At 38.7% G+C, this 20,210-nt stretch overlaps 1 protein-coding gene across 4 annotated transcripts in view; it reads right to left on the reverse strand.

Annotated features, from left to right (window-relative positions):
- CRIM1 (cysteine rich transmembrane BMP regulator 1) overlaps positions 1-20,210 on the reverse strand; it is a 178,338-nt gene that overhangs the window by 8,075 nt on the left and 150,053 nt on the right. For all 4 annotated transcript variants that reach the window (XM_089529751.1, XM_089529750.1, XM_089529752.1 and 1 more), the window contains 5 exons: positions 18,569-18,725; positions 17,038-17,159; positions 15,047-15,256; positions 5,643-5,858; positions 3,501-3,722 (listed from right to left, as the gene is read on the reverse strand). In XM_089529751.1, the coding sequence (XP_089385877.1) occupies positions 3,501-3,722; positions 5,643-5,858; positions 15,047-15,256; positions 17,038-17,159; positions 18,569-18,725 (927 nt within the window). The remainder of the gene's footprint in view (positions 1-3,500; positions 3,723-5,642; positions 5,859-15,046; positions 15,257-17,037; positions 17,160-18,568; positions 18,726-20,210) is intronic.

Raw genomic sequence — 20,210 nt, forward strand, 5'->3', positions numbered from 1 at the left:
ACATGATAATATGTTTTTATATTTGGATACTGGTTTTTGCTTTGGTAGGCTGGTACACTAAATATTCTGGTAATGAAGTATCTCCTTAATGCTAATGAAACCATTCCTTCACTGAATAAAAACGAGATCAAAACAAGTCCAAAGTCAGCTTCTCAATTGCCATCCTCAACTTTTTATATTATTGAACAATTATACTAAGTTTACATCTGTTCTAAAATGAATACTTTTGCATTGTGGTTAATATAGATTTCACTATAATGAACTAAGTGAAAAAAGAAGAAAAAGTTTTCTTGAAGCTCATACAATATCATCATCCATCAATCTACATAAAGCTAAAAAGTACACTGTTCTTGTTTCTATTTGTTTTCCAATAGATACAGAAAGAACTGGATATCCTTATCCCAATAAATTATTGTTCCAACATTAATTACAGTGGGGCTTCATTTTGTGTGTGATCCATTCTGGAACACCCCCCTCCCCCACGGGTACCAAAATCTGTGGGACCTCGTCCCATTGTCCCCAATGGCAGCACATGCACACAACCATGCCACAATTAGGGACAAGAGGACCTCAGGTAAGCCTCTGTTGTCTCCAATGGTAGTGTGTGCATGCAGTTGCGCTGTCTTTAGGGACAACTGGACTCCAGGTGAAGTCCCGTTGTCCCTAATGGTGGCACAGCCGCATGCACGCATCACTACCAGAGACAATGGGGGCTGTCCCTAATGGAAGTGCAGTCACGTGCACACACTGCCATTGGGCACAACAGGCAGTTTGGAGTTCATAGATGCTTAAATCTGCAGATGGCAAGTCCACAGATACCCGAGGGCCCACTATACTTTGAAAGATTCAGTGACTTAAGCATAAATGTATGACACTTTCTTTGTGTATGTGTGTATGTATGTATATACCTTCAAGTTGCCTGTCAAGTTGTGGTGACACCATGAACTTCATAGGGTTTTCTTAGACAAGAAATATTCAGAGGCAGTTTGCCATTTCCTTCCTTTGAATTATAGCCAACAGCACCTTGCATTTGTTGGCAATCTCCCATCCAGGTAATAACCATAGTTGAACCTCCTTAGCTGCCAAGATTAGAAAGGTTCTGATGCCTTTAGAGCATCTAGGCCTAGGTTCCTAAAACTGGGATTTCCCTAACGTAAGGCCTAATTGTATACAATATTATTTTTTAAATTATTATTCCATCTTTTGTGCAAGGAGATTTATGTGGGGTACTTAATCCTCACTTTTACCCTTATACTGAAGGTTATATGAGCTTGCTTGCAATGTTCTGAGTTCTTTGGCACACAGATTTATCTTAGATCCACCACTGTCACAGGACTCTCTGGTGAAGACATATGAGGGGGCCTGCTGGTGACTGTTCCTTGATGGCATAGCCCCCAATATGGATCTTGCCAGTGAAGAAAGTTTTGAATAGTGAGGGATAGAGAAGAAGCTACGTCTGGAGCCACCACCAAATTTGTCAATTTAAGCATCTAATTGTTATCTATGATGAGGAAGGCATAGTGATGGAACAGTGTGAGGATGTACAGTCACCTGAGCTGAAGCCCTTTTTAATGATCTGTAGAAGGGATAGGTGAATGGAGTACAAAGCAACAATTAAGGGGATCTCTACAGCAGGAGTAGGCAGCCTAATGCATTCCAAATTTGTTATACAGTCAGCCCTTCATATCTGCATACAACATTGGAGTGAATAGGGCAGGGCCATCCATGGATGCTGAAATCCATGGATGGCAAGCCCATGGATGGCAATAGCTGACTGTACTACAATTTCCACAGTCCATTACCATTAGTTATATTGGCTGCAGCTGATGGGACTCGCAGTTCAAAATCTCCAGATGGTACTTGGTAGTCTACTTCCTGGTCTAGACTTTTACCTTATATGGTTAAAAAATCCATTCAAAATCTAAGTGTGGTTTGCTGTACAGTACAAATTCCTCAATGGCCTGTTAACCAAGTTAGTGTCAACTGAGGCACTTACAAATAGGCCTCTGATCAGTCCCTTTGCACTTCAGTGTGATTGTGCCGATAACATACTTAACATTTTAAAATTAATTTAAGAAGCAATTATGCTTTGTCAGAAAATCGAAAAAGATTTCATCAGTTTTTCAGCAGAGAAGGCATCTCTTTACTGACTGTAGAAAAGACAATATCTAATGAGAAAGCATGCCATGCTGCTGGCTTCCAAGCTGTTGCCTCCTTGTATCCACCGGCACTGTGCTCACAAGCCATTTTACTTATGCCAGTGCCATTGTGCTGCCACTGACACCTATACTGGAATAATTAACACTTGCCAAAATCCTCTCAGCCATAATTTTTCAGATATGATTCAGCAATTAAAACAGTAAAAAATTATCTGATTTTGTGGCTGAAAAAAGCTCTGAGTCTTCTTCCCTTCTAGTAATAACTAATAATACAAAACAATACATAATTTGTATAATTAGACATTATGGACCACAGGAAGAGAGAAGATGTAGTAGGTCTGGTGTCTCCATATAGGTGAAGCCTAAGTTCAACTGATAATACTAAAATAATTTAATTAAAAATTAACTTAAGTTCCATGATTCAATGGGATCAAATCATGACTAATACTGTCTGGACCCACTACAAAGACAGTATGACACCATTTTCTCTAGGTACTTTGGGGCTAAACAGACCACTCCTTTGGAGCAACCTACTGCTGTCCCTTTCAGCACCGGATCAGGGCCGTGCTCCTGATCTGGCCTTTCCCTGATACTAAAAGGAATGGCAAAATGCCACCCCTTTTTGCACCGGGGAAAAGGCGCCTTTGCTGCCGCCGTGGCACTTTCCAGTCCTCCTTTTGGCATCATTTGGATGCAGCGGCAAAGGAGCACCATGACACCACCCGCTCTACAGTCAGGCACACAACATGATGGCAGTGTTAGGGCTGTGTGGGGGTGTGTGTTGTGTAAACGCCATGTCCTCACTCTGCCCCAAGGCCGGCGTATAATGCTGGTCTGTACAGTCTTTTAGTCAACCTCATTTTAAGGACAGTGGCAGTAATACCCTTCCAAACTTATGAAACAGATTATCTATGCCATGCCAACATCATATATGAACAGCATAAAAGCTAACTAGAAACAAAAGAATTTGCAAAAAAATTGTGAATCTAAAAATGATATCACAGTTCAGCAGCAATACTATGAGACTTCAGAAATAAAGCATAAAATATGACATCACAATATTGGTTGTGACTGAAAAAAACCTCTCTGTGTCATATCCCTGTTTCCCCTTTTGAGCAACTAGATATATCCCATGCTTCTCTCAAAAGTGGAATTCAGGGAGACTCATACTTATATTAGACAAAAGAAGAATATAATTTAAAAAATCAGAACAGGACCAATTATTAACAGAGAACTAAATTCAAATCACAATTTAAAACATTAAAAAAATACTGTACTGGCTAAGATTTTACTGCTAAGATTTTAATATACTGCTGAGATTTTCAGGCCATAAATACTTACCTATACAGTAAGGACAACACTGTCCTTTTCTTAAAACAGGCCTGTCACAGGAAACTGGTGGACAAGACTCAGAGTAGCAGCTGATCCCTCCATTCAGGCAAATACAACTGGTACAAACATTGGGTTTCCAGGATTCAGCAGTAAGGAAAATATCACCATCATCATTTTTGCAGTAATTGGGTGCACTTTCATTGCTTGACATGGAAGGCTGAGCAGGTTCCTCTAGAAATATATAACCATGCAGGTACGCAATCAGGCAGCAAAATATCTGCTGTATGAAAATGCTCTTCGGCACTTTGTGAAACTGAGTTTGGTAAACTAAACTAAACCTATATGCACATTGTTAATGGAAACATGGTTATCCTTTATAATGTAACAAGTATTTTAAATGTTCATGACATGATATGCAGATCAATGTTTTTGGAATTTTGTCATTTTCCAAATACACTTACAGTACAGCTGTACTATTCAGGCATTCTGCAACTGTGGAGAATAAAGATACAAGCGGTGTGTGTGTGCTAGTCCCATTCATCACCTTGTGCCTCTCTCCCTCCTGCAGAGATGTAAATTGTCACTTACTTCATTTTTGCATGGAAGCATGAAAACATTTCAGAGTTTTCTCACCACTGTGGAAGACCAAGACTTTTTAGTGCACTTTTTATGGTTTTTAGCATTAGAGAATTTTTTAAATCAGTATTTAACAAAGGTCTCTTTTGTTCAAAATACATGTTTATTATTGCTGCTACTGAAGGAACCAAGTGCTGGTTAAAACTATCACTGATAGAAGAATGTGCAGAACTGAAAATGTTGAAATAGTTGCCAATTTTCTTGTCAAGTATGAGAAAATTTCTGAATATTCATTACACCTGTATCCTCATGTGGAGAGCTACTTTCTGAAGAGGATCACCTTCTCTATATACAAAGACTCACCATACAATTCCACATGCTTATTTTACAGTGTTCTGAATTGCACAGGCAGACTCCATAGACAGAAGAGGTTCTTCTTCGGAAAGATACAGTTAGATTGATCCAGAGGAACTCTTTTCTGAAACTTTGCAGAGGGAAATGAAGTTGGGGAAGAGCTGCAAGTTGCAGTCAACGAAGTAAGGTAATGGAGATACTACAGATGAGGAAAAGATTTCCACACTCTTGTTTAGTGCTTTAAAAAAAAATCTTCCAAAGCTGTTTTTCTTAGATATTTCTGCTCTGAAACACCTGTAATGCTGCAACATTAGCTCTCCTGGCTACAGATGCTTGGAATGGTAGGACAAAGCCATCTGGAGGTTTTCAGAAATCCTTCTAAACCATAATTAAAGACCATCTCATTCACCTAAATGTTGGCTCCCAGTTTGTTAACCGCAGTTAAGTGGGATCAGCAATACATCCAATTAATAATCTACTTCTTCTACCTATGGTATGGCTGTTCTTCAATTTATGACTCATTTCCTGTATGGAGCTCTGATTTTCCTTTTAGCTGTCATTCACACTTGTTGTATTCTAGTCGTTTCAAATCTTTCTTCTCATTCTTTACTCATTCAGTAAGGGCTGTTCGACAGTGAACACACTCCCTCGGAGAGTGATGGTCTCCCTCCTTGGAAATCTTTAAGCAGAGGCTGGATGACCATCTGTCAGGGATGCTTTGATTGAGAGTTCCTGCATGGCAGGGGGTTGGACCGGATGGCCCTTGTGGTCTCTTCCAACTCTACGATTCTATGATTCTATATTAACAACTAAAAAGATTTTTGGTCAGTAATGTTCTGTTTAGTTTGCTTCCTTAATAAGAAAGCCAAGCAATATCCCAGGACGGTATCTGCACTGAGAAAACAAGCAGCCTTGAAGTCTTATTTATTTATTTATTTATTTATTCATTCATTCATTCATTCATTCAAGCAGGTTTTTAATACATAATTGTGGCAGAGAGGCTTTTATATGAGGCATATACTCTAGTTACGTTTTTAACTTTTGTATGTTTATGTAATTTATACTGTTTTTAGCTAGTTGATTTTAATTTTTTTTTTAATTACTGTGAAGTTTTAAAATAGTTTTATTTGTGAGCTGCCTTGGGTCCCTTTCTGGGAGAAAGGCGGCATAGAAATGAAATAAAATCAATAAATACATTGAAATCTGTTAAATAATACTAACCTGGACACTGTGGACAGCACGAATCCTGAGTACGGGTGGGATTTCTACAAAGGAGAGGTGGGCAGACTTCTGTCTCACACAAAACTCGTGCATTATGACATGTACACTGTGTGCAAGAATCAATATTCCATGTATCTCCTTCCACAAAATACTCTCCTCCTGGAACGTAGCAGATGGTTGGACCACTGAGTTCTGGTTTCTCCACAATGGATTCATCTGTGAAAAAATAAAAATAAAATGTAACAAAAATTGCATTGTTTTCTATTAAATAACAATGCTTTTTAAAACAAACCCTGAGTTTTAAAAAATCTTTTTGCATGTGGATACATGCAGGCATGTACAACATCCACCTTCCATGGTTCACTCATGTTCATGTGGGATTGAACATTCATTTTTGCCCCTGCCACCCTGGAGGGCCACACTACCATGCCTGCAAGTAATATCAAGTAATTTCTGGTTTTATTTTCAGCTGATTTTTAAGATTTTGGAACAGTTTTAAGGTAGGGAGATAAATAACTGCACCTTGCATTGGTTTTAAGTCATTTGAGGGTGTTCTTTGGGTAATGAATAGCCCAATTTTTTAAAAAGCATCTGGGTACATCAGGGGCTACAAGGTGTGGACTCTCAGGATATATACAGTTTGTTGCCTGCATTGTCTCTATTGCTACTTTAGTGTGATCAAAGCAGGGAATCAGGGATAGGTGGCTTGATTCTCAGTGACTCACACCAAATTCTTTGAGACAGTGTAAATTGACTGTACAGGCCTAAATATTCTAAAGGAATCAGATTCTGTCTCATTGTGGATGGGAGACCACCAAAGAATACCAGGTGCTGTAGGCTGTATTTCAGAGGAAAATTCCTTGCCTAAGAAAGTCCTATCAATCTCATGAGGTCACCATAAGTTGACAGGAGACTTGAAGGTACAGTACACACATACAAATTTGAATGCAATAATCAAAATGACTGAAGGTCATATATGGTTCAGCTTTCCTTAACTGGAACTTCGTACAGGAGGATATAATTTATCTTTATATGTAAAGTGCCCTATTTGTCTCCCCAGGATCCATATAACATAAGTCTCTCTTCTCCACTCCATCATGCTATTCATTTTGCTAGTTCACAGTAACTACACATAAAGAAACTGCAAAATGATTAGCTATGTTTAACATGTAGTCATGCACCGTGTTAAAATCATGAATGCGATAGAAAGGAGTTAATAAGAAAAAGGGAAAAAGTATCTCCTACTAGAGGCCTTGGCCAGAGGAAAAATGAATTGTATGTTAGCTAGCTGTTAACAGTTGCTAAGAGATAATTCTGGGAAAGCCAGGATTCACCCTTATATATAGGGAGAAGAAATCCAACTTAACAAACACTCCAATGTGTAGAATGTAGGGTAAGAGCCAGTGAAATGTAGTCCTTTGAGCGTTGGACTATGACTCTGGAGATCAGGGTTTGATTCCCTACTGGAGCAGAAAAACCCACTGGGTGACCCTGGGCAAGTCACACTCTCTCAGCCTCAGAAGATGGCACTGGCAAACCCTCTGTGAAGAAACTTTGCAAGAAAATCCTATGATAGGGTTGCCTTAGGGATGGAGGCACACAACAACAAGAATGTAGGGCAACTGTATCTGTCAAATTCAGTAGATAGGTAGAATACTAGACATTCTGTCTTTGCTCCTCTTGCATGAATGTTGCTAGAGTTCCCCCTTTGCATTCCTCCAGAAGAATTAGATGTGGTTCCCTAGTCCTGCAAAGTTGGTTGTTGCTTGGGGAATGCAAAATGCTGTGCAAAAGAAGGCAACTTTCTCTTTGGAAGCTGTACATCTTGGTAAGAACTGATAGATCCTGCTCTCCACTTAAGCAGAGAGAAGACATATTCCATTGGTCCTTTTTCTGACTCCTCTGGCACTGTCTTCTTTATAATAATCAAAACCAATCCGCCCACCTGTGCAAAATCTGGCAGAGTCTGCTATAAGATGGGTTGTGCTGTTGTATTAAATTGGTTACTATAATACTATTACTGTTCAGGTCTTACAGAGATGTTTAAATTTTAGAGTTTTGTATCAAAGAATTGCTGGTGGTTCAAAAAAGAGGTAATTGCCTGACTCAAGAATGCACAGATGTTTGCGGGAGAATCTCAGGGCAATCTCATGGGAAAAGAAAAGAAAAAACAGAAACGAAAAGTATACGAGAGGGGGTGTGCAAATGAGGCAAATAAGGTGAGGGGAGGTAGGTATGTTTTAATTAGTAAACAAATCAAGGTAAAGCTCATGAAACTATAGAGTGGGGCACTGTTAACTTTATGCTTGTGATTGTGTATGATGGTAGTACTGTCCACATACATACTACTGTGAACTTCTCTGGTTACTGAAATAAAGGTTTTATTGTTTGAATACAGATTACTGATCTACTCAGCTGTAGAGAGTGGACAGTTTCTGACATGCAGTCATTCACAATGACTTTTTTCATTTCATTTGTTTGTGGTGCATGTGTGTGTGAAGGACAATACAATAATGTGACTACTCGGAAGTGGAGACTCAGAGACTGGCTGACTACATAATCAAGACTAGTCAAGAGGACCACGGACAATAAATATTTCAGCTCTCAGACTAATTTATTGAGGGTTCTTAACTTCTTCAACTTAGTGACCTTGGAAGTATTTTAAAGAGGAGAAGGCTCAACAGTGGCATTCATCTTGTTATTAATTTTGCTGACTGCATGTACATTTTTAAAAAACAATGAAAACACAGAATGCACTGATGATGGAGGTATCATGGACAACTAGACCTATATCCTCATGTCCTGCTGTTGTCAAAGTGGGAAAGCTGCCAGTTACTGTGCAGACCAGTGATGAGAAGAATGCAGGTAGCTGTGCAGTTGATTAGTCAAGTGGTAACAGGGAGATGCTGAAAACTCAGCAGCCAAAGGGGTGGGGCAATTCAGGTATCAAAGATAAGGGTACAGCCAGGGACAGGGAAGGGGCAGAAGGAAGTGCTCAGACTGTGACGAGGTGATTTGTCTCAGCCTTGGAAGACTGCTTCAGAAAAAGGGAAGGGAAGAGAATAAGGGAGAGCCAGCAATCCACCCAGCTTGAAAAGGTTTTATCAGAGAGAGGGGGAGGAGGTAAAGGAAGGTTCTTCAGCAGGCTGTCCCATAAATTTTCAGCTTCCACTCATAAGCACCAGCTTGCCTTACTCTTTCATCCTGATAGAAGTACTCCACAGCTGGAGAAGACTCCTCTCTTTATCAGTAACACTGGATAACAAACGTGGCTACTCCAGTTATTGTAGGTTCTCTATATCATAATTCTGCACACTCACCCTCTTCAACAGGCTTGACCAGAAAGATGTGAGAACAGGGTAGAACCTGATCATGACCTTGCCATGTCCTTCTCCTGGCACCTGGTCCTGGTACATCCTGAAGACTGCTAGTACTGAAGGAGGGGAGAGTTTGGAAATCCTAATCACTATCCTGACACTGTGAGTGAGTGAAGGGTGGAAAATCTGGACTTTTTGAGTATATAATGGTTTGGGATTAATAAACACCAGTGGAATGGAATTCTTGGTTGTGTCTTATTGCTAAGCCTTGGAGTGCTAAGGCTATGATGGAGGAGGCAGGAGACATCACATTAAGCTAATAACAACAACTACATTAAAGTAATAACAATAATGAATTAAAGCAGGAAACAATATGATTACCATGAAACCAACAGCAAAAATAATACATGAAATACAGCACAATTATAAGAAGTACAATATATGAAGCTCCCCTGCGCCCCTCCCCCCCTCCCCCAATTATCTTGTACATTTTTCTAGTTCTTATTACTCTACAGATGTGCTGGCCTACACCTCCCCTCCCCCAGCCAGCATGTTTTTCATGCTTGATGGCACCCAGATTTTGACACATTTGAGAAATGCCAGATTAGGCCAGAATATAATCCATTTGATCATCTGAACGCCATATTTCTCTCTTTTGCTTTGTTTATTTTGAGCAGTGGTGATGGCTACCAAATGCTACTCTTCCCAAGAATATTTCAAAGGAAGCTATTATCAGGGCTCACTCAAAACATTTTTTTCTGTCTGAAGTGTAGAGCAAATGACACACCTAAAATTCACTGAGAGTGTCATATCCAAAGCCAGAAAGGGTGTTTTGACAGATAAGGCAGAGAATATTCCCCAAACCTCTTCCCAATTCAGTTGGCCCTCCATATCCATGGATTTTTTATCCATGGATTCAAGCATTCACAGCTTGAAAATATTACAAAATATATAAATTCCAGTTTTGCATTTTATATATGGGACGCCAATTGCATTTAATGGTATTTTGATATCCACTGTGGGGTGCAACCAAACCCCAGTGTATACCAAGGGTCCACTATATAATATGGTATTATGGCCCTCAGCATCCATGGATCTTTTTATCCATTGATTCAAACGTTCATGAACTGGAAATATTTAAAAAAAAAATACATTCCAAAAGCAAACCTTGCTTTTGCCATTCTATATAAGGGACACCATTTTACTATGCAACTGTATTTAATGGGACTTGACTATCCCTGGAGTTTGTTATTCATGGGGGTCCTGGAACCAAACCCCAGTGGATACCAAGGGTCTACTGTAATATATACAATAGTAACAAATTAAATAACTAACATTTTATTATCCTTTCCTGTCACATAAAATTAGTTTCCTGGACAATTAAAAAATGATACCTCACTTGATGAGATGATTGCTAGTAACACAACTGGCAATTGCTGTACTTTCAAGAGCCTAAAGCAGATGAGAAGGCCTGGAAATCTGCTAGTATATTTTAGGTATACATATCCTGCAGAGCTATTGTAAATTGTATTTTTCTACGTTAAAAATATTGTGTTACATAAGAAGGAAACACATCGTTATGGGATATCTTTGCAAAATGATGTCTTAAAATGTGTGCTTACTAAACTAAGTAAAGAAACAATTCAGTTTCTTAATATATCAATGCTAGATCACACTTATTAAAGGGAAATAGAAAACTTATTATGTAGTTTTTTACTTTGGAATCAAAACCAGAATCTCCTAATAACAAACAATGGTGACATGTCACTTTTTGGAAATCCCATAGCTTCTTTAAAAAGTTAATATTTCACCAATGAATTAAAATCAACAATTACTACAACCAATAAGGCAAGTTCCCAGTTTTAACATCAATGAATTAATTCCACCATTTCCGATGAATAATGTAAATGAATTAATTTGTAAACCTTGTTATCCAAGTGCTGCTTCTAACAACTCAAATGAGGGCAGATCTGAATGAAGGCTTCAGGAAAAAGTCAGGAGAGCTGCTATAAGGTTTCAGGTTTCATTTAAACATGGGGTGTAGCTGTTAGGAATAATAGCAATGCAACTGTATGGCCTCGGTTGCTTCCTCTTTTTGTTTAGACTATTGATCTCCTAACCATGAGAAAAATGCTGCCAGTATGTCTGTTCAAGATCCAGCCTCTCTCTCATCATACTTTCCATTGCCTTGGACACTAGTCCAAGGCAGTATAAGACTGACAAGCTAAAGGCATACAGCAGATTTCTTACGTATATCTGACTGTTGTAAAATAGATCACATATAAGTATAACGGTCATGTTTCTTAAGCAATGTACATTTTCTCCTAATTTACCAAGCTGCTTCCTTTTACTTTCTTCCTTTATAAAACTCAAAGCATAGAAACATTATTTTTTGAACTGAAACATCCCATCACATTGCAACCTTGACCACTGATCATGCTGTAATAAGGGGGAAGCAGGTGGATTCTTAATGCTAACAACTCAAAACAAGGTAGACAAAACTAGACACACTCAATGTACAGAAATACCTCAGTTAACAATGCCTCCCAGCCCCTTCCTTTTCTTTCTTGTCCTCTGACTAGGTTAGGTGTGGGCAAAGTACAGGCTGCAGGACACATGCAGCTACAAGGGTCAACTGTTTTGCTTCAAATGCCCACAAATGACCTCCAGGAAGTAGGGGAAAGCATTTCTACCATGTTTGGAGGCCCCTCCACCAGGTTTTGGTGACCTCCTGGACTGCTGTAGGCCCCAGAGAAGCCTTTTTTGAAACAGAAAGTGAACAAGAAATGACCTTCACTGACTTCTTGATGTTAAAAAATGCTTCTTCTGGGCCAAAAAATGGCCCAGGAAGCCCCCAAAACATGAAGAAAATATCACCTAAATGACATTTTTTTGGGGAAAAAACTTTAATTTTTTTGTAGTTGTGGGTGCAGTGGGAAAGGTGCAGCTTTCCAAGTTAGCACGAGGGACCAATGTTGTTGAGGTATGGATGTTCAGATGTGGCAGAGAAGCTAATGGACACTCACTGCTCTTAACCAGGAATTGGTTGCAGCTGTGGATCCAGACAGCAGGTCCAAGGCCACAGAGTGTGCCAGACAGCACATAGCACTTATGTAAATACGCTGTGTCATCTGGAATGGAGGACAGTAAACCAGGTAACACAGGAAATTGTACAGGAAGGGGTTGAGCTAGATTGCCACATGGCAAAAGTGTATATAAGCTCAAATCACCTTTGTACAGTGTGGGTTTGTAGTAGTAGTAGTTTGTCTGTGTAGCTTTGTTCTCACGTGTATGTTTGCAACAAGGATAAACAGTGCCTCTTGGGAGAAAAGCCAGCCTACAGTGCTTTAATCTAGCAGCTGTTTTTCCTGGCAAAGCTCGTTTGCCAGTTTGTCTATCTACTCACAAGCTTCCAAGATTAATCTGCGTTTATCTCTGCATATTTTCCCAACAAATGTGGCCCTCTAGCCTTCTGTACTTGTCTAAATCTAGTATAACTATTTTGTTTCTTAAAAAGGGAACATTGGAGTTTATTCATTTAAAGTTTGACTTGGGAAAGGTGTTATATTTTGAATATGTCTGTCTACAACAGGCAAGAGCAAGCTGTCTCTAGAATGCCTTACTCAGTATGTGTGAACAGCAAAATGAAGAGAAAAGGGGAAAGCAGATAAGCATACTTCACCAGCTACTCTCAGCACATTAAAACACCACAAATCTTACAAGTTTTGTTGCCAAAATAGAAATAATAAGAAAAGTAGAGGCTGGTGGAAGAAACAAAATCATTCCTGTATGCATTTCAGAAGGATCAAAATGTTTTTGTTTACTTATGCAAGACATATCTGACCAGGTTATTTGATGTGCATATGGTTAGTTTGGGATAAAGGTCTACTAAAATATGTTGAACTAATCTTCTTCTTTCTTCTTCTTCTTCTTCTTCTTCTTTTTTTTTTTTTTGGTGTAGGAACCAACGCTTTTCATATTATTTCTGCTTCTGGCACCAAATTCTTTGTTAAAGAAGTAATGCTCATGAACATTTCTACTTCATTAACTGAGGTTTACCTGTACTTCAAAACATTACAACATAATTTTAATGTACATCTGGGATTTCTGCTGAGATGCAATGGAGACACTTGAAACAGAGTAGTTTGGAAGGATGATTGTTTTGCCACATCAGACAGAACTATCTACATGGAGTATGAAATATGAAGTATATATGGAAAGAAAAAATATTTATAATGGCAATAAATTGCATTTTAAAAATGAATAGATTAGCAGCAACAGGACAAGAATATGGAAAGCTTTATACTGTAGACAATATCCAAAACATGGATGATTTTATTCTCCTTAAGAAAAGGAAACAAATCAAAACTGGCCTAAACACATCTCCTTTTTGTGCAAGCAACATGGTACTGCTTTCATTTATGTAATATTCCACTTTTCTCCTTAATGGGATTAAATAGCTAATAATGTTCTCGAAAACGTATGAGCCAACATGTCAATTTTGCAAAACAGGTGAAAACTGTTAGGTTCAGGATAAATAATATTAATGCTAGCTGTTCATTTAAACCAGGGATGCAAATAATGGGGTTCTTCAGATTTTTTTGGGCTGCAGCTCTCAGCAGCTCTACCTGCCAAATCATTAAAAGGCATGCTGGGAGTTGCAATTCAATTCTTACCTTTAATTTAAACAGCTATATATGGAATTATATGGAAGACTCTTACACTTTGGATTGCCAAGAAAATAGCTCAGGCATTGACTGGACTGTCTGTTTATAGACAGCTTGGAAGTAAGGTATGGCAAATAGTTACACACTAATTTGAGTGTTAATGAGTATACAATATTACCTGTGCATTGTCTACTACAATGCTACTTTTAGAGATAATGATGACCCCCCCCCCCCGAAGTAACTGCCAGTAATATAATACAAGTTCCTACACATTTATGGCTTTGACCTTTGCGGCTTTGATTATACTCTCTAGGAATCTCTAGGACTCCAGGGTGACTCTATGGTCAACATCTGCCAGAAGTCATACTGAAGGACTAGGGGTTCCTAAAGAGGCATTCTCTCAGGAAGAAACAAAAAAACAACAGTGTTTATCTGTGGTTTTTCTGCATCCCTAACTCCAGCAAATGTGGATGGCCCGCTGTGTGTTCAATGTAATTATGAATATTTCCTTGTTCTCTCTCTCTCGCTGTTAATAAATTCCTTATTGAGACATTCTGAGTAGACCACCCTTTTTCTTATTTTTTAATGTGAATTATTTTTCCAAAAAAGTAACAAGTACAGTAACATGCTAGGTGCTTTCCTGTAGTGTTAATAGTAATGAGCTACCAGGGATGGAGTTGTGGACACTCAGTAAAGAGTTACACACACAATTTCTTTTTAAAGTAACTTCCCAAGCTTTACATGTTCAATTAGTATTACCATATATAACCGTGTACAAGTTGACCTCATGTACAAATCAAGGGAAGGTTTTAGAGCCAAAATCATGGATTTTGATAAGTCGAGGGTAGAATTTAGGAGACAGGTTTTATGATCAGCTTCAAAGTGAAAGTGGAGGGGGAAAAAGAGAAGCTTGGTTTTCAGAGGAAATGCAAAGAGGATGAGAAGCAAAGTTTTGGAGATTGGCTTGAAAGTGGAGGGGAAATGGGGAAATGGAAAGAGGAGGAAAGGTTTGGAGATCGGCTTGAAAGTGGAAGGGAAATGGGGAAAAGCAAAGAAGAGGAGGAAATATTTGGAGATAGGATTGAGAAGGGAATTACTACATGCAAACTCACACTTGTGCTTTGCAGCTCTTTCAGCAATTACTGCCAAGGCATGGAGAGTGGGGCATCGGGGCTGCTTTTTAAAGGAGCTTTATGAGCAATATTACTGTTTGTTGGTGTTGTTAACTGTCCTCCACTTGATCTCAACCCATGGTGACTTTATTGACTTGTATATAATTTGACCCCAGATTTTGAGGTCAATTTTTGGGCATAAATTTCTTGACTTGTAGTCAAGTATATACGGTAAGTTTTGAAAGAAAGGAAGTGAGACACATAGATGAAAATCAATATGTTCTTAACAACACAATACAGAACAGTACCTGGACATGATGGACAACACTGTCCTGGATGTATGGTGGGATTACCACAGTTTGGTACAGAGCAGGTGATCAAAGCACACATCTCCCGTCCATTATGACAGTAACACTCACGACAACCATCATGCCAACTTTCCTCATTTTCATGACGGTGCCCATCCACAGACAAGCAAGAACCTGCCTTAGCTGGTGGCATTATAGAAGCTGGTAACTCTGTATACGATTAAAAAAAGATTCAGTGCCTTAGTACCACATTAATCACAAGGCATTCATTTTAATAGCTAAACAATACAGCCATACTGATAGGCACTTTATATACATCATGGGTAGATTCTGTAGACCACGTATTCACTGGAATGCACCATCATCCCTCACCACTGGCGATATTGGCTAGAGCTACTGGGAATTATAGATCAGTAACGTCTGGACTGTAGTCCAATTCCATTCCTGCTGCAGACATGACACACATTTTTAAGATAAAACACTGCAGCTACAGGGTGTTGTCACTGTCAGGGAAGCAGTCTAGTGAGTACTTTAAGCAGACAACAAAAGCTCAGGCAATATAGTGTCCTTGGGCAGCACTGAGTGCAGCAGCTTGCAACTCTCCCTTTCAGTATTGAAAACATTTGCAGTATTTTTTGTACAAACTGAGGGGATTCATAAACTTATTAAGTAGATAAGGGGTAAATTTTGGGATTGAGGATTATTTTGTAAATATAAATATATCAAATAATTTAATTGTACATGCTACTTTATAAATAACTGACTTTATGTTGTTAAAACTATTAAAATAAGTTTATGTTAGATAATAATTTATGCATTGCACATACACTCGTCCCTTCACATTTGCTGCGGTTAAGGGCATAGGATCCCGGTGAATGTGGAAAAATTACAAACAAAAACACTATGTTTTTACCTGAAAGAAAACCTCTCTAGGAATCCCTAGGTCCTCCAGTGCAACTCTGCGGTCAACACCTGCCAGACATTGACCACAGCTACAAATGCTTAGTGGAGTGGTCTCTTTTAAGAATCTCTAGGATAGTCAGTGTGACTTTTGGTTAAAGTTGACCAAAGAGTTGTGCTGGAGGACCTAGATATTCCTAGAGAGAACATATTAATCTGTGAATAATCAAATCCACAAAAGTCAAAGCCGTCTATATGGAAGGACGAGAGTATTTACAATTCTCTTCAAATCTCACTCTTCCCCTGAAAAACCATGTGGGAAGCAGAGAAGGGATTTTCCATTGATAAAAGTACAGAAGTAAAGAAGCTAGTCATTATAAATTTTGAACCATTTTTCAAATGACATTTTAAATTAAAATACATCCATATATAAATTAATGTTTCTCAGCACATCTGTAATATACTACTGCTTGCAAATTACATTTAGATAAACTCTTTAAAGAATAAGATGACATACAGTTATTTTTCTGGACTAGGACTAGATGGGATAGCCATCTTGCCCATCCTGAGAATGACAATGGAATGGAACACATCTTGCCTTGGAAAGCCATACACTTCCAAGGCCCATGATACATTTCATAAAACCATGCATTTATTTAATAATAATAATAATTTGTTTTATTTATATACCGCTATTCCAAAGATCATAGCGGTGAACAGCAAGTAAGCTAATTAGCAAGTAAGCTAATTTGCCCCCAACAGTCTGGGTACTCATTTTAGCGACCTCGGAAGGATGCAAGCCTGAGTCGAGCTTGGGCCCTTTTGCTGATCTTGAACTCGCAACCTTGTGGTTTCGAGTGAATGGCTGCAGTACAGGCATTTAACCAATGCGCCACCAGGGCTCCCTTTATTTAATGCAAACCTCACAAATATATATATGAGAGAACAACTAATAATGCATACACATAAAATATATACAAATGTACTTTCGTTCTTGAACAAATACATACAAAATAAATATCATTTTCCATGTGACAAGAAAATATAGTCTTCTGAAACATAAAACAGGAACGAGACTGACATCTCCCTACCGGAACATTTGCAGATAAGACATCCTTGGTTATCTTTCTGGAATCCCATTGGACAGGTCTTACCACATGAAAGTTCTGGGCATTTATTACAACGACAGATTTCACATCCGTGCTTGTTCTTCCTGTAAAATAATTTGTGGAAAGTTTGATTCCCCCCACTTAAGTTTAAGCATAATTTCTAATCAATATCATTCTTTGTCTGGCATGAATCAACACACAACAATCTTTGTAATATCTATGTATTTTCACTGAGAAAGTGTTATCTTGGAATAAGATGATCAACTTTTCTTAATATCTTTGTCCACAGCCCACCTGCCCTGCTTGTTTTTTTTAAAGGCCCAAACTACAGAATTAAAATCATGGATTAATTAAATAAACACCCTGAGGCCTTGCCATTCAACAGTAGACTAACAAACAGATTAACATTTAATTCATTTCCTCTCAACCACAGTCTATCTGCCTTTCTGTCTATCTATCTCCCACTTACTTCCAAACCAGCATTTTCTGAAGATGCCAGCCACCGATGCTGGCAAAACGTCAAGAATAAACTCTTCCAGAACACAGTCACATAGCCCAAAAAACCCAGAAAGAACTATGGATGCCGATTGTGAAAGCCTTCGCCTTCACATTAAAATCATGCACTTTTTCTCTCACGTTTTGGTCCAAGGTTGTGATCCTGAGTTTACTTTCTAAAGAGTATCATAGGGACATCTTTGGATGCTATTTCTGAGTAAAAGTGGTTAGGTGCTTCAAATGTACAATATTGCCAGCATTCAGATTAAAAAGGAAGATATTGTCCCAGAATAAACATTTCATATGTGTCCTGCACACTTAAGAAACTACTATGTACTATACAGAAATAATACAGTACCAGTAGAGAATCTTACAATCTCAGAAATATTGTAGCTCCAGCCTCTAGGTTTATTTTCCCCCAAGTAGTGCAAAATGAGAACCAAGAAACCAATTTCAGACATATTGCACTAGCCATTATTCAAACATTCATGTGCAGCCATTTTCTTAACCACTAGGTGGGGTGACACTACAGTGCTCGACTGTACATACAAGTACTGTATGTCTTTTCTTTGAATCTAAAGATCTCTCATCCTTCAGAATAATGTGGTTTTTTTTCTTCCCAGATTTACTGTGACAGGGAGTTCTTCCTTACCCAGGAAAACTTTGTCTTCACTCTTCTCTAGAGTTTAGAAATAACATATTACCTGTTAAAGTTACTATCAAAGCATTACTTTTGGGGCAGGGGCTGAAATCATACACAGAATCTTTGATCTGGGTTCAGCAGCAATATTCAAACTACTATTCAAAAATCCACACACTGGTTCTGGTTGACCAAAGAGGTGGAAGAGGCAGAGGGGAGGATTGTAATTTTTGGGCTGCATAATCAAAAGCAACTTCCATTGCAGCTGTATAGGTTCATCATTCAACAATACATTTGTTACCCTAAAACATGTATTTTGTCTCTTTACATACTTCCTATCTTCTACCCATATATATAAAATAACATAAGTATACGTACAGATATCCAAATGGACAGTACTTGTCACATGCTATTGGTTTGCACTTCTTAGGCCTTGGGCGGCACTGGCAGATCTTACAATTGTGGATATCAGTCTGAAAACCGAAGGCACAGTCCAAAGAACAATCTGACATGAAGTCATTACATAATTCCTCTCCTGTAAAGAACACATGGAGCTGAGCGATAACTAGTAATATTGATCTCAGAAATAAATATTTATGCACATGCAGACTCCTTGGCTATATAGTAGTTCTTGCCCATACCCAATTTCTCTCCATTATGTGTTTTCACATACAAAATAAAAGCTCAAGACAATACAATAGTGCAATTTGGCACTATATGCAATAGTGCATATGGCAAATCCACATTATTTCATAGGAAGTCAGAACCTATAGATAACTTGGTTCATTACATCAACTTCCTGTTAATTATGAGTAGCTTTGTGTTAGGATTAATGTGTATTTACAGCAGAAATTGAGTAATTTAAAAGAGGGCTGGGCACTCTGGATGTTTGGCATTATAATTTCCAATATCCTTCACCACTGACGATGTTGGCTAGGACAGATAACAGATTGAGCCCAAAAGAATCTAAATGGTCATATGTTCATTACTCCAATCTGATAAAGTTGGCCCTCCATATGCCCAGATTCTGCATCCACAGCTTGAAAATACAGGAAAAGTGCCAGTAGACTGGAGGAGGGCAAACACTATCCCCATCTTCAAAGAGGGGGCAAAAGAGGATCCCAACAATTATCATCCAGTTAGTCTGACATCAATACCAGGAAAGATTCTAGAGCAGATCATTAAACAGAGAGTCTGAGAACATCTAGAAGGCAATGCCATAATCACAAAAAGTCAACATGGGTTTCAGAGAAAACAGTCATGCCAGAAAAATCTTATCTTTTTCTTTGATAAAATTACCAGCTTGTTAGATGAAAAGAATGCTATGGATATAAGTATATCTTGATTTCAGTAAGGCAAGACAAGGTTCCCCATGACATTCTTGCAAACAAGCTAGTGAAATGTGGGCTAGACAAAGTAACGGCTACATGGATTTGTAATTGGTTGGCTGGCCGAACGCAAAGGGTGTTCAACAATGGCTCCTTTTCATCCTGGAGGTAAGTGACCAGTGGGGTCCCACAGGGCTCTGTCCTGGGCCCAGTGCTATTCAACATCTTTATCAATGACTTGGATGACAGAGTTGGGAGCATACTTATCAACTTTGCAGATGACACCAAACTAGGAGGAGTAGCTAACACCCCAGAGGACAGGATTAAAATTCAAAATGACCTGAAAAGACTAGAAACCTGGGCCACAGCTAACAAAATGAACTTCAACAGGGAGAAACTGCACTTAGAGTGGAAAAATGAAATGCAAAGATATAAGATGGGGGACACCTGGCTGAACGAGACTACATGTGAAAGGGATCTAGGAGTCCAAGTAGACTACAAGTTGAACATGAGTCAACAGTGTGATGCGGCAGCTAAAAAGGCCAATGCAATTTTAGGCTGCATCAATAAAAATATAGTGTCAAGATCAAGGGAAGTAATAGTGCCACTCTATTCTGCTCTGGTCAGGCCCCACCTGGAATACTGTGTCCAGTTCTGGGCACCACAATTCAAATAGGACATTGAGAAACTAG

Source organism: Sceloporus occidentalis, unplaced genomic scaffold (assembly GCF_023333645.1).
Source record: "Sceloporus occidentalis isolate IW3139 unplaced genomic scaffold, rSceOcc1.0.p SCAF_6, whole genome shotgun sequence".
In the NCBI taxonomy this organism is placed as follows: domain Eukaryota; kingdom Metazoa; phylum Chordata; class Lepidosauria; order Squamata; family Phrynosomatidae; genus Sceloporus; species Sceloporus occidentalis.